The sequence below is a fragment of the Lissotriton vulgaris genome, chromosome 7 (genome assembly GCF_964263255.1).
Source record: "Lissotriton vulgaris chromosome 7, aLisVul1.2, whole genome shotgun sequence".
NCBI classification, from domain to species: Eukaryota; Metazoa; Chordata; class Amphibia; order Caudata; family Salamandridae; genus Lissotriton; species Lissotriton vulgaris.
In genome coordinates this window covers 476,783,161-476,796,434 of record NC_141695.1, presented here as the reverse complement: position 1 = coordinate 476,796,434, position 13,274 = coordinate 476,783,161, and the positions used below count along the sequence as shown (strand labels likewise).

General features: G+C 46.3%; 1 protein-coding gene across 1 annotated transcript in view; it reads left to right on the top strand.

Annotated features, from left to right (window-relative positions):
* LOC147701910 (cytosolic phospholipase A2 gamma-like) overlaps positions 1-12,635 on the top strand; it is a 749,579-nt gene extending 736,944 nt beyond the window's left edge. Inside the window, exon 16 of the mRNA XM_086928722.1 lies at positions 12,342-12,635. Within this exon, the coding sequence (XP_086784848.1) occupies positions 12,342-12,496 (155 nt within the window). The 3' untranslated portion in view covers positions 12,497-12,635. The remainder of the gene's footprint in view (positions 1-12,341) is intronic.
* Positions 12,636-13,274: the final 639 nt, after the last annotated feature.

The following is a 13,274-nucleotide window of genomic DNA, read 5'->3' as shown; positions in this document are numbered from 1 at the left end:
TCAGCACAATAATACAATCACTAACACCTACAGCACAGCTTTCCAAACTTTTCATGTTGGTGACACCCCATTCTGGAAAATAAAATTTCGGGAAACGGTAACGCGAGCGAGCGAGCCAGAACCACCCAAGGAGCTTGCAAAGGCCTAGCCTACTGAGTTTGTCAATGCTTGTTTCAATGGCATTCAATCAAGATAGATTGCTGTTGTTTGGCACAAAACCATTTATTTTTCAGCACATGAGTAGGAAGAAACTTTAAAAAAAACCACGTCACACCAAAACTCTTATGGCACCAAGCAAATGAAGCAAATCACCATGACCCTCCTTAGAAGATATCTCGTGTCTCTTCCACAGATCTATCCATTCATCCTTTCATCCTACCATTAACCTGCTGATGTCCACCATTTAATCTTTACATTCTGTCGCCTATTCTGTATTTCACCATTCCGTCTGTCCACCTTTCATATACAGACCTATCCATCCAACTCAAAACCTATCCATTTATCCTTTCACTCATCCATCTCTTTATCCACCCTTTTGCTCATTCATCAATCCTTTCGCTCATCTGTTCATCAACCCTTTCACTCCTTTATTCCATCCGCCCTTTCATTACATCACCCTTTCACTCAATCCCTCCTTTCACTCATTCATCCTCCATCCCTTTCATTCATCCTCCCTTCCTTTTATTCATCCATCCAATCTTTCATGTATCCACCCATCATCCGCCCTTTTATCCAATCATCCACCCTCTTTCACCCAGCAATCCATGCTTTCACCCATCCATCCATCTATACATCCACCCTTGCTCACTCATCCATCCACACACTCACCCACTGAAAATACCCCCACTTCGACCCAAAGCTCTTATGGCGCAATGTAAATTAAGCAAATCATCATGACCCTACCCAGAAGATAGCTTGTGTCTTCCATAGATCTACCCATTCATTCTTTCATCCTACCATTTACCTGCTGATGGCCGCCATTTAACCTTTACATTGTGTCATCTGCTCAGTCTTTCATCCATCATTCAGTTTTCACCATTCCGTCTGTCTATCCTTCATATCCAAACCATCCATCCATCTCCAAACCTATCCATTCATCCTTTCACTCATCCATCTCTTTATCCACTCTTTTGCTCATCTATCCATCAACCCTTTCACTCCTTTATTCCATCCACCCTTTCATTCTATCCACCTTTTCACTCATCCATCATCCACCCTTTCATCCACCCTCCCTCCCTTTCATTCATCCATCCAATGTTTCACTTATCCACCCATCATCAGCCCTTTTATCCAATCATCCACCCCCTTTCACCCAGCCATCCATGCTTTCACTCATCCATCCATCTATTCATTCATCCATACACCCTTGTTCACTCATCCATCCATAACTTACACTATCAATACAACTTTCACTGCCTCATCAGGTTCTACATGAAAGTTGTGACTCGTATCATGCCCTTTTTTTGACTACTCCCTCGGAAACCTCTGTCATCTGACACTTGTTGGCACAAATGCGCAGGATAGTGTGACTGTGATGACACCACAGGGCCTGGCAGGACCCTCCTCTGTCAAGCACAGCGTGGTGTGAGCACCCGGCAATTATTCCAATGAGCCCGGCTGAATGGCTCAGCTGGGGCTCAGATCAGGGCTGCAGAAGCGGCGCCTTGTCTGGCAGACGCACATTCCACTCCGGCTCACCAGCACAGCCAATGGGCTTGAGTTGCGATTAGGTCTGTGCAATCTCTTCTCGGGAGGTGAGCAATGCTTCCCTTGCCTGTCAAATGAATCTCTTTACGAATGCAGCGGGGAGGGGGCAGAGAGGTATCTGTTGGTGACTAGGAATGTGGGAGGCTGTCTGCAGTGCAAATATCGCTCATTCTCCTCATAAATCTGCCCTCATAAATCTGATAGCGCGACACACCTACGCATGGGGCGCGACACAGTAATGTGTCGCGCCACACAGTTTGGAATGCTGTGACCTACAGGAATATAACCTACACTTTGAACACATAAATCTGCTTGAGCTTGGGCCACCGAAATTACAAACTTTTCGCTTCCAACAATGTCTCTAGTGTTCGTGAAAATATAGGGCGTTGAATCATTGTCCGGTCGATACTCTTCCCACTCCCATATAGTTCAGTTGGCTTGTGGATACCCTTCTTTATCCTGATGGCATTCTTTATTCAGTCTGAAAAGCAGTCTGCCCACTGTAGGCTTTCTTGTTGCAAAAAGCAAAGTGTACCATGCTCGACAAGAGCCATTATGAGAGAAAGGGAGAGGTATGAACGGTGTTCCCCCTTTCTTCTGATGTACTGGCATCATACCACATATCCAACAGTTTTTGGCATTAGTAGCTACGTGAGTATGGTGTAGCAACTGGATGAAAGTGTTATTCAAATATGACTGTCGATGCTTCAACTCTTGATATGGAAGCGTATAAAAGAAATGCTCGTCTGGCACCAGAGTGGAAACAACATACAACTCACGGGCAGGAATTACATCCTCAACAAACCACGTGATTGTAGCAACAACTGCTACAGCAGCAATAAACCCTACAGCACAAAAAATCTTCTTTTCCATTTAAACAAATGTACAAGCAATATCTTTCTAAAACTAAAAGGGTTGTCAGAACTCTTCCCCCTAGGCAGCCGTTGTTTTCTTCACCAGCGGTCCAAGACAGGTGTCACTACACTAATGCAGGGCTGATCCCCCCCTTGCCTCATCGGCTCTCCGTTTCACTGACCTAGGGGCTGTTCTGACAACTTATCACACAACTGCTGGCTCTTTTCTCGGTCGTAGATTATATCTTTTCGCTCCAGGCACTGTCGGGTCCGGGAAGAACTCCTCAGATTCGTCAAGTACCACAGCACGGCCTCTCTCTGCAGTCAGGATTTCTCGCTGCTCGGTCAATACAGCAGGCTCCACCAGTCCGGGTTGCACCTTCCGACAATGTACGGAATGAATCCAGTTCTTCCGGTTGGTGACTAGGACAGCTGTTCTCGTCGTAAGAAGAACATGCTCGGGACCACACTACCTCGGCTCCAGACTGCTCGACCTCTCGATTGATTTTATGAGGACGAAATCTCCAGGCCGGAAATGATGGCCTTCACCTGTGGACCGGTCAGGGAGTGCTTCTCGAACCTGTTGAGGAATAGAAACCAAACTGTCAGTCAATTGTGCCAAATAGTCATTCATTAAAACACAAGGTACATCATACACTGAGCTTGGCTTCGGCACTCCCCATATATTCATAGGACGCCCGAATACGACCTCATAGGGGGTGAGGCCTGTTCAAGAATGCGGTACTGATCTGATAGACAATAATGCCAAAGGCAAGTCATCTGGCCAAGTCAGAGTAGTAGAAGCTTGTATCTTTGCTATTTTAAGCTTCAAAGTACCATCTGGTAACTTTAGACAAGACCCATCCACCCACAGCTCTCCATCTACATCCGTTTAGAGTGCGTGTCCTGCAAATCAATACGACCCTTTGTCTGTTCCTCAGTCACAAAAATGCAATCATATGTTTCCTGCACCTCAGGCTGAGTCACCAGAAATGTCAACAACGTGGCTGGGTTTAGTGTTGTACATCTCTACAATGTAATATGAGGAGCCAAGAGCGTCAGCTCATATCCTGTTAGACGAGCGCTAGTTAAATGCTGCGTTTTTTGTCTGATTCAAAAGAGCATCAACAGCATGGGGGACCAACACCAACAATTTATGAGATGACACGATCCCCTCACTCTGGCGTATTGATATAGCTGCCACTGCAACCGAGCAAAAACAACCAGGCAGCGCTCGAGCAACAGGATCAAGTACTGGCGAGAAGTATGCGCAAGGGCGCTGCCTATCACCGTGCATCTGCACTAACACTGATAATGCGCATCCATCTCTTTCAAGTACGTACAATGTAAAAGGCTTCGTGTAATTAGGGGTGCCTAACACTGGTGCTGAAAAAAGAGACTGTCGTAATTGCTGGAAATCATTCTCACACTCATCTGTCCAGGGAAGGGGAATTGGAGTGTCTTTCGTCAAAAATGCCAACAGTGGTTTAACTATGTGTGAAAAACCCAGTATCCACTGCCTACAAAAAGAAGTAAGACCCAAAAATGCTCGAACATCCTTCTGTGTAGAAGGTGCTGGTGTGTCCAAAATTGCTTGGATACGATCTGGTTAGTGCACGCCCCTCCTTAGACAAAAGGTGACCTAAGTAGGTCACCTTTGGTCTACAATATTGCAGTTTCTTCGTCGATACTTTGTGATTGTGTGATGCCAGAAAGGAAAGCAGAGACAATGTGCACTTCTCACATTGCTCAGGGGTGTCGTTCGCTAACAAGATGTCATAGACATATTGTATAAGCACCACACCTTCAGGCAAAACAAAAGAATCCAACTGTCATTTTAACGCTTGACTATAAATGCTGGGACTCTCAGTATAGCCTTGAGGGACTCTGCAAAATCTATACGATTGATTATTCAAAGTGAAGCCGAAAAGATATCGGCTATCAGGATGAATAGGGATCGAAAAGAAGGCGTTCTTCAAGTCTATAACAGAGAACGTGGTCGCAGTTGGTGGAACCAGAGTAAGTAGTGTCCTAATATCAGAAACAACTGGGTATTGAGGTATCACTATCTTATTCACCTCCCTCAGATCGATAATAAATCGATAAATCCTAGTGTCAGTGTCTTTCTTCAAAAAGGACTGTTACAGACATTGTATGGAACCTCTTCCACCACCCCCACTTTAATGAGATCCTGCACAATCTGTGTAAGCGCCTCCTCCCCCTCCTGTGGAATACGATATTGAGGTAGGCATGGCAACACAGCTCCCTCCTTTACACTAATGTGCACCGGGGGGATAACCATCTGTCCCACATCAGTATCTGAAGTAGCCCACAAGGTACAGGGTAAAGAGGCCAATGCAGTATCCTCTTAAACCATAAGCACTCTCTCCCTTGTCGGATAGTTATCATTCAGGATAACGCATACTCCTTCAGGGGAGCAACGTATGGTAACCCTGAAATGCTTGAGCAAATCCAAACCCACAATGTTATCGGGCGTGTTTGGGGAGAGCAAAAATGACCATGGTGCAACAAACTTATCTAGATGAAGTGCAAGAGACTGTGACAATGGGCTAAGGGAAGGTGTTCCATCGAACCCTATCGATGTAATCGTTAAGCCAGACGGGGGAGCCCTCGGAACCAATTGTTTAGACACAGTGCTACGAGTAGCTCCAGTATCAACCAAAAACCGATCAGTAGAACCCAAAACATGTGCTGTAACATAACGACCCCTCTGATCTACTGGCACTTCAACTGATTCATTACCCCATCCTACGCAATCCTATGCATACTGCGAATCATGATATGCAGAGCGTTCGTAATCAGATATTTGGCATTGATTTAGTTGATCAAAAACATTAGACCCATCTTGTGGTCGCCTATTGGAATCAAACCTAGCACGATCATTCAAATTTCCCCTAGGGCCTGAAGAGCCCCCACGATTTCTCATTGGACCTTGACCACGTCCTTGCCGCTGCACACGCAACAAGGGGCACTCCCGAGCCCAGTGGCCCATCTGTTTACAATACGCACATTTATCCCTAGCCAGGTCCGAACGAACAAAGGAAGAACAAGAAAATCCCTGACCACCCCTATCAGTACCTCTATGGGGCGGTCCATACACTTGTGCTAACATAACCTTCGTTTTCAAATCTTTAGACTTCTTTTCTTCATTACCCTTAGCTTCTAATTCCTGACGCTCATAATACTGAGCCATCGTCAGGAGGGATGCCGGAGACGGAGTCGTCCAAGAGGTTTCACTCGCATTTAACCAAGCTGCCACTCCCGGTAATAAATTCGAAACATACTTATGAACAAAAAGATGTCAGCCCGTGTCGTCCGTAAGCGACTGGCCGCAAAAATCGTGAAAGGTTTCCTCAAACCGTGTAAAGAAATCTGAAACTGATTCATCTACCTTTTGCTTGCAAGAGGATAACATAGTCCAATCAATCTTTTTAGGGGGGATAACCGTTTTTAATTTAGTCAAAATGGCAGCAGGAAGTTCTAAAATCAACTGGGGTGGCTTCTGCGCAGGTTTCCTTTCTCTATTCTCATCCTCAAGATCCGCCCATTTTGCTTTAAAGGTTGTAAGATCATCTACCTTTCGCACAGATCTCCACATATCAGGGGGTAATATAAGTCCAAAAATTAAATCAATATCGGCTAATGTCATAGTACAAGAATTTAGAGCCCCCTCAACTTCCTCATAAAAGGCAGCAGGATTCTTTCGTGGATCGGGTAATGCAGCTTTTAATGCCATCACATCTGCTCTATTCCAAGGAGTGTAAACCCAATTATAAATAAAATACCATCTAGCATTGGGGGGAGGATTTACCGAACTAGTACCCGCTCCTTTAGGAGGAACATACAAAGGCGCTGTCTCTCGCATAGGCTTAACATGCACTGGCTCAATCTTATCTGAATGAAAGATAGACGACTGCTTCCCGCCGCCACTCGGATTCATTTGTTCCTCCTCCGCTTTCTTTTGGCGCGCTTTTTCTCGTAGTTGAAACATCTCGTCCCGCAACGCAAACAGCTGTCGTACCGCATCAGGCCCCTGGGAAGGAGGAAAAAGACCTTTACGCAATTCTTTAGAGTCTTACACCACATCATCAGATTCAAGAATATCAGAATATTTCCGAAAAGATGCAATCACTTCATCAGAGAGAGATTCAGTAAAATATACTTTCTCCCTATCCTGCCACCCTTCAAGAGACTGCATTAACTCAGAAAGAGAAACCGTAGCCTTGAGTACTCGATGAACGATCTTTCGAAGGCCGGCCATACGATCGGTCGACAACATAGACCGTGTATCCGTCTTCCCTGGGGGCGATCCAGAATCCTTACCTCCCCCTCTCGGAGCGGACGGACCAGCGTACGGAGGTGGGGAACGATCTAATAACAAAAAATCATCGTCAGGTTTATTAAGGACAGGATAAAGAGGCTGTCGAACAGCATACTGGCCCGATATCTGTATTCTGCATTCCTTTTCCAGTTTTTCTTCCAATTCCTTTGCTTCACGCTTTCTCGATTCTTGCGCTTTCTCACGCTCACTCTTTCGTTGCTCCTTCTCAATCAGCGCTTTTTCTCGTTTCTCGCACTGACGCACTTCTTTCACCCACAAACGCACACATTCAAACATATCTGGCCTCGCTCGTCCCTTACACGTACACTGCTCCACATACTCAATTTTACGCAAATCAAACGATCCATACAAAGGCCAATGTAACTCAGGATCCTTTTTCGTGTTTTTCCTCCACAATGTGCTGTACATTATAGGGGAAAGAACAAACTTCACATACACGTCCCTACTAGGCGTCCCTTCTGGGGGAGCCGGCTCCGATTCCTCAAGTCTTAACCGGTCACTTCCAAAACAGCAGCACCACTTACGGAGTGCGCTAAAAGCAGGCATGTCAGAAATAATGCAAAATATGCAATATTATAGTCAAAAATAGCACTTAACACGTTGCGCCGCTCAAATCCAAAGTTCAGGAGAAATATCTGCACATTACCTGCCTATATGTGTTGCAACGCATATATCCCAAATCCAAAACTAAATATGACTAGTCACACCAAACAAATTAGTCACAGGAAGCGTATCCTAAAACTGCCTTGCCAACCCAGACTACCAAAAGCTCACAGCAAGTACCGTACAACGGTTCTTACCAATCCAGAGCGTCCAGATTCCAACTGCCAAGTTCCAAATTCGCCCAAACGGCCACTGCACGGCAAACCGACAGAAGAGGTCTCAGTCGAGGACCGGCGCCACCCAGATGGTCAGATCGGAAGGGAAGGAAGAAAACCTCGGGATGCCAGGACTAAAGACGCCACTGGCAGTGATCACGTCCCCAGCAAGGTTCCAATCCTTCGTCACGACCAATCCTTCGAGCATCCGAGTCGCCGATGAGCCCCACGTGTCGGGCGCCAATTGATGAGTACAGGCCTTAGCAAGGCCCGTTAGTGCACAGGGTTCGCCCTTCTGTGCACGAGGTTCTCAAACTAAGGAAAGAAGTTGGCACGGACACTGAAAATACTAAGACATAGTTTAATAAACCTTTAAAGGTGGTACTACAGCCCACAGAACACTCTACAGCATTGCACAAGGTAGCACACCGAACTCAGCACATAGCCCCCTTTTATACACAAAGAAGGGGTTCATAAGTAGGCGGGTACAACAGAAAGCATGATTTACGACCATATATGGACATTTCTGAACATGATCAATACATGGGCGGAGTTAACGGTTCTTGAGGCCCGCGAGAAAGCACATTCCTATCTATAGTGATCAAAGACAGATGTGACTCTCAGTGGCGTCACTAGGGGGGTGCGGGGGGTGCGGACCGCACCAGGTGTCACCCCATCTGGGGGTGACACCAATCTTAGTTACCTGCTGCAGCAGCTTTAGACAGCGCGCCACTCACGCACCGCACCGCACCGCACCACCAGACCACCTCCCCGATCATACTGTGTATGCGTGGGTGATGATCGTCATCACTGGTGTCTGGTGTGGTGGTGCGATGCCTGCGGATGCGCGTGGCATACCCACTGGACAAGCTGGCACTGGCAGTCACTGTCTGGCAGAAGGAGTGGGCAGAAGAACTGAATTTAGTGCAGTGTGAATTATTGCACGCACTGCCGGCTACCGCTATTCTAAACAGTCAGTACGACCCCAGCAGCAGCAGTTTGGGTCCCAGCTGGCCTAAACACTCTCATTGTCTCTTTTACTATGCCACACTGATTTTCTTCACAATTGCCCAGCACGCATCATGTAACATTTAAGAAAAAAACATGCCTTTAATTCACGGTTTGGGGGGCAGCGTACGCGCGGTCTCTACAGGTCTTCACAACAACTGAGACCTTCGCCCTGCTCCAACCCACCTCCCCTGCACATGTCCAGGTTAGGCTGAGTTATATATGCATTTGGGTGGCGCTTAATTTGTTGGAAGAGAGTTGACAAAAACTGCGTCGCTAGCTTAAAGCTGCAGTAGAGTCTTTTCAAAACATACCTTTGGAACAGAAAACTGACTATTACACGCTCTGTTCATATACTTTTTTCCAATTAGCATAAGCCCAACCCAATGAAGACACGCTGGCGCTCGTTCTGGCAGTGAGTTACTGAGGCAGCACTTGTCACAGGTGAGGTGTGATGTGAATGAGATAAGATGGTGAGGGATAGGCCAGTGCGGCTGTCACCTTACCCAGGGAATAATACCGGCACTTTCTCATGTTTGAAGATTCTCCAAAAGCCGAGACATGATAAACAGGACTTTATACAAATAGTCCTTATTCCTTTTTAACACCGACTTTCAGACTTTTATTACGTTATCAGTCATGGACCATCGAGGCAGCCCCTCCACACTTGTTAAAGAGCATATGCTCTTATGTTTGCTGTTTTAAATGTGTGCTGATAAGAGGGAAACAGTGCCAGCTTTGGGTGATTTTTGTGCTGAGACATTTAAAATAGTAGTCAAGCAGATTAAAAAACAGCCACGTGCCAACTCTATAGGCTGGTTCTGCTTGCTGTATCTGGGGCCAGATTGGCTTGGACTGACTGGGTTGCAAAGATATGGTGTTAGCATGCACCAACTGGGCAGGGACAGGATGTTTCTGTTGAGGGTTAAACGATTTAAAATGGACTGGGCAGGGTCACACTGGTGCTTTTTGTACGTGACCCCCAGTGCATTGTATCAGACGTGAAGGCCATTACCTTACAACACAGCCTTCCATGCGTTTAGGGGGTCTTGCTTGATGGTCGTGGGTGTTTACTTGAAAACAGTGACAGCCTGCACTATGACAACCTCACTGCACTTTGTGCAGCTTCCAGCGATAGTGCAGTGGGAGCTGACTTGCTGCCGCCTTCTCCTTCCAGCACACTTCTCAGAATGATGCCTCAGAGACTCCATGTCTTCTGTGGGGTATGGCCCCACAGACAGATAACCGAGTGCCCTCCTTACCAAGGTGTGCAGCAGGTATTTGTGCCCATTCGTGACCCTTGTCATTCAGTCCTGGTGCATCTAGGTGGAAGAAGATTCTTTGTCAGGGTGCTAGATTGTATGGCCCTGGGTCTCGGAATGTGGTTTGGCTCATCCTGGGTTTGATGAAAAGTGGAAACCTTGTCATTGGTCAATATTCGTGCTTTTCCTTCTAACTAGTAGTAGCAAGTGATGGTCAAAACTTTAAATATATAGATTTGTTTTCTATTCCTTTTCTAGTACTAGGCACAATTGTTTCCTTGCATATTAGACTAGAACAAGTGACCCAACATCTTTTACACAGAATGGCTGGTACAGAGCAAGTGAGTAATAGTGAAGAACTGAGCCTCATGGTGTTCAGTATGAAATGGGCAACAGGGTCGTAGGCAGATTATCTGTAAAGGTGCAGTTTGTGTCCACCAAAGGTTGTCTTGTTGCACTGCAGTGTGCAGGGGGCTTCCATCCAGATGCAAGTCTGGGACGGAGTAGCAGGCCTTTCCTGTAGCTATTGAGGCCCTCACTGACTACTTTAGAGACAGGCACTACCACGGTAAAGAGTAGAGTGATGCACTACAGGGAGATCCTCACCACTACCCTGCTCCTCCGAGCGGGAAGATCTCTAGCATGGCAGGTGCTTAGGACCCCTGCAGCTCCACTCTGCTTTTTGCTTGAAGAATCAGCCACCCCCCCCAATGTTTTCTTAGCCCCCCCCCCCCCACAGTTGAGACAGTTCACTTCATGCTTGCTACAAAGGATGGTGTACTGGGAAGACCTCTAGCATACTAATAAAGCAAAAGGGAACCCCTGAGGAAACTATAACTAGGCAGAGTAGCAGGGAAATAAAAAACACTTAAGACAGACGAGAGATCTGCCTAGGTGGGATAGATCTATGGGCTCATATAGAGTCCCAAATTTGTACACATAGTCCGAAGCCCACTATATTCACCAGTGTCATAACATCAGATGGTGCAGGCGGAGGGGAGATGGTGCAGGCAGAAGGGAGATGGTGCAGGCAGAGGGGGAGAAGATGCAGGCAGAGGGGAGATGGTGCAGGCAGAGGGTGAGATGATGCAGGCATAGGGGAGATGGTGCAGGCAGGGGGGGATGGTGCAGGCAGAGGGAGAGATGGCGCAGGCGGAGGGAGAGATGGCGGATGCAGAGGGAGAGATGGTGCAGGCAGAGGGAGAGATGGTGCAGGCAGAGGGGAGATGGTGCAGGCAGAGGGAGAGATGATGGATGCAGTGGGGAGAGAGGGTGCAGGCGGAGGGGAAATGGTGCAGGCAGAAGGGAGATGGTGCAGGCAGAGGGGGAGAGGATGCAGGCAGAGGGGAGATGGTGCAGGCAGAGGGGGAGATGGCGCAGGCAGAGGGGGAGATGGTGCAGGCGGAGGGAGAGATGGCAGATGCAGATGGAGAGATGGTGCAGGCGGAGGGAGAGATGGAGCAGGTTGAGGGGAGATGGTGTAGGCAGAGGGAGAGATGGTGCAGGCGAAGGTAGAGATGGTGCAGGCGAAGGTAGAGATGGTGCGGACAAAGGGAGAGATAGTGCAGGCAGAGGGGAGATGGTGCAGGCAGGGGGTGAGATGGGGCAGGCGGACGGGAGATGGTGCAGGCAGAGCGGACATGGTGCAGGCAGAGGGTGAGATGGTCCATCTGGTAAGTTGTGAGGAGGTGACACCATGAGTTACCCGCACCGGGTGACACCAGCCCTAGTGACGCCACTGGTGACTCTTACTGAGCATGCGCTAGACGCACAAAGAGGTTTATTTATAGACTGTTGCCGGGCAGATTTCAAGGGTGACTAGTGAAGAGGTGGGACTCGTTACATGGCGGGCACATGGTAAGATGTAGCATACAAGATGGAGGACATGAAAACAAAATGGAGTCTAATCATCACTAAAGTTAGGGCGGGAAAACGCAACAAATGGATGACGAAGTATGTCTTTAGCTAATGCTTAACATTATCGCCGTTTTATTTACAACATGGGATGTAGATCCCCATCAATTGGTTAAGACTGGAGCAGGGAGTGAAGGAAGAGGGCGTGAGACATGCATTGCATAGCATCGAGGTTTACTCTGTACAAGGAACACCCTTCAAACATGATATTCCTATAAATTGACCTGGCTGTACTAGCTACCTCCGGGATTTCATTGCAAGCATCTAATTTTCACCAATTTCATTAACATCAATTCAGGTAACACTGTTTTTTTTGTACTGGCGTTTATATAATTTGACATGGCACAGCTGTTTGAGTACAGGACATATGAGTATGTTGATACTTACAACTTTTTATTTCATTTCCTTTTCGCAGGTGGTATTAAGGCACTCACGGTCCAGTATTTTATTTTGCGTACCCAGTATTTGAAAGGAGAAATCGATGCACTAAGGGGATATGCAAGAAAGAACATCGAGATCTGCTCCGCTACGATTAGGGAGAAAATACTGAAGTTGGTTAAAGAGAAATGAAGCAATAAAAGGGCCCAGAGTTCTCAAAACCGGTCGCTAAACTGCATAATCTTTTCCAGCAATCTTAAATGTTTATAGCCGCGGTTGCTTTACTTTATTCAGATTTCAAATTCCACAATAAACGTCTTTGTCAGAATGCAGGCCTAACTGTTACTTGTCAAACCATTTTTTTTTTATCTTAGCTTTAGCTAATTAATTGCAGGAAATATATGTAAAAGTGCAAATCGCATTTGTCAGTAACTTCAGGACTGCACAATAAAAATCGGTCCAAATAGCCAGACAGCCAGACAGCTAATATGACTTATTATTATTAGTGCATGCCACCAGCTTGGAAACCGGAAAATATGGACATTTTTGAGGTAGGGAAGCCTCAGCTCGCGAGAGAGAAATGAAAGAAAACAGGGACAAGTATAGAATGTTATTGTACGTTTATGGACTTCATTGGCTACCAAGTTATAGGCTAGAGTGAAGGTTCTGAAGAAGAGTAGAAAGAACAAGGAAAGTCCCAGGACCACTCAACTCATGAGAACCCTTGGTGTATTTCACATATACCTCAAAATGCCAGACCTAACTTAAAATATGTACCATGTTGATCATTTAAAAAACAAATGCTAAATAAAACAAGAACCCTAAATAGTGTGTTTGTTATAAAAATATACAATTTATTGCAAATCAATTAAAACAATTTATACAGTAATAGTGCCCAAAAGCACATGTAATATGAAAACAGTAAAAAATCACAATTTAATTAAAACAATTAGTCCAGGAATCACAGTTG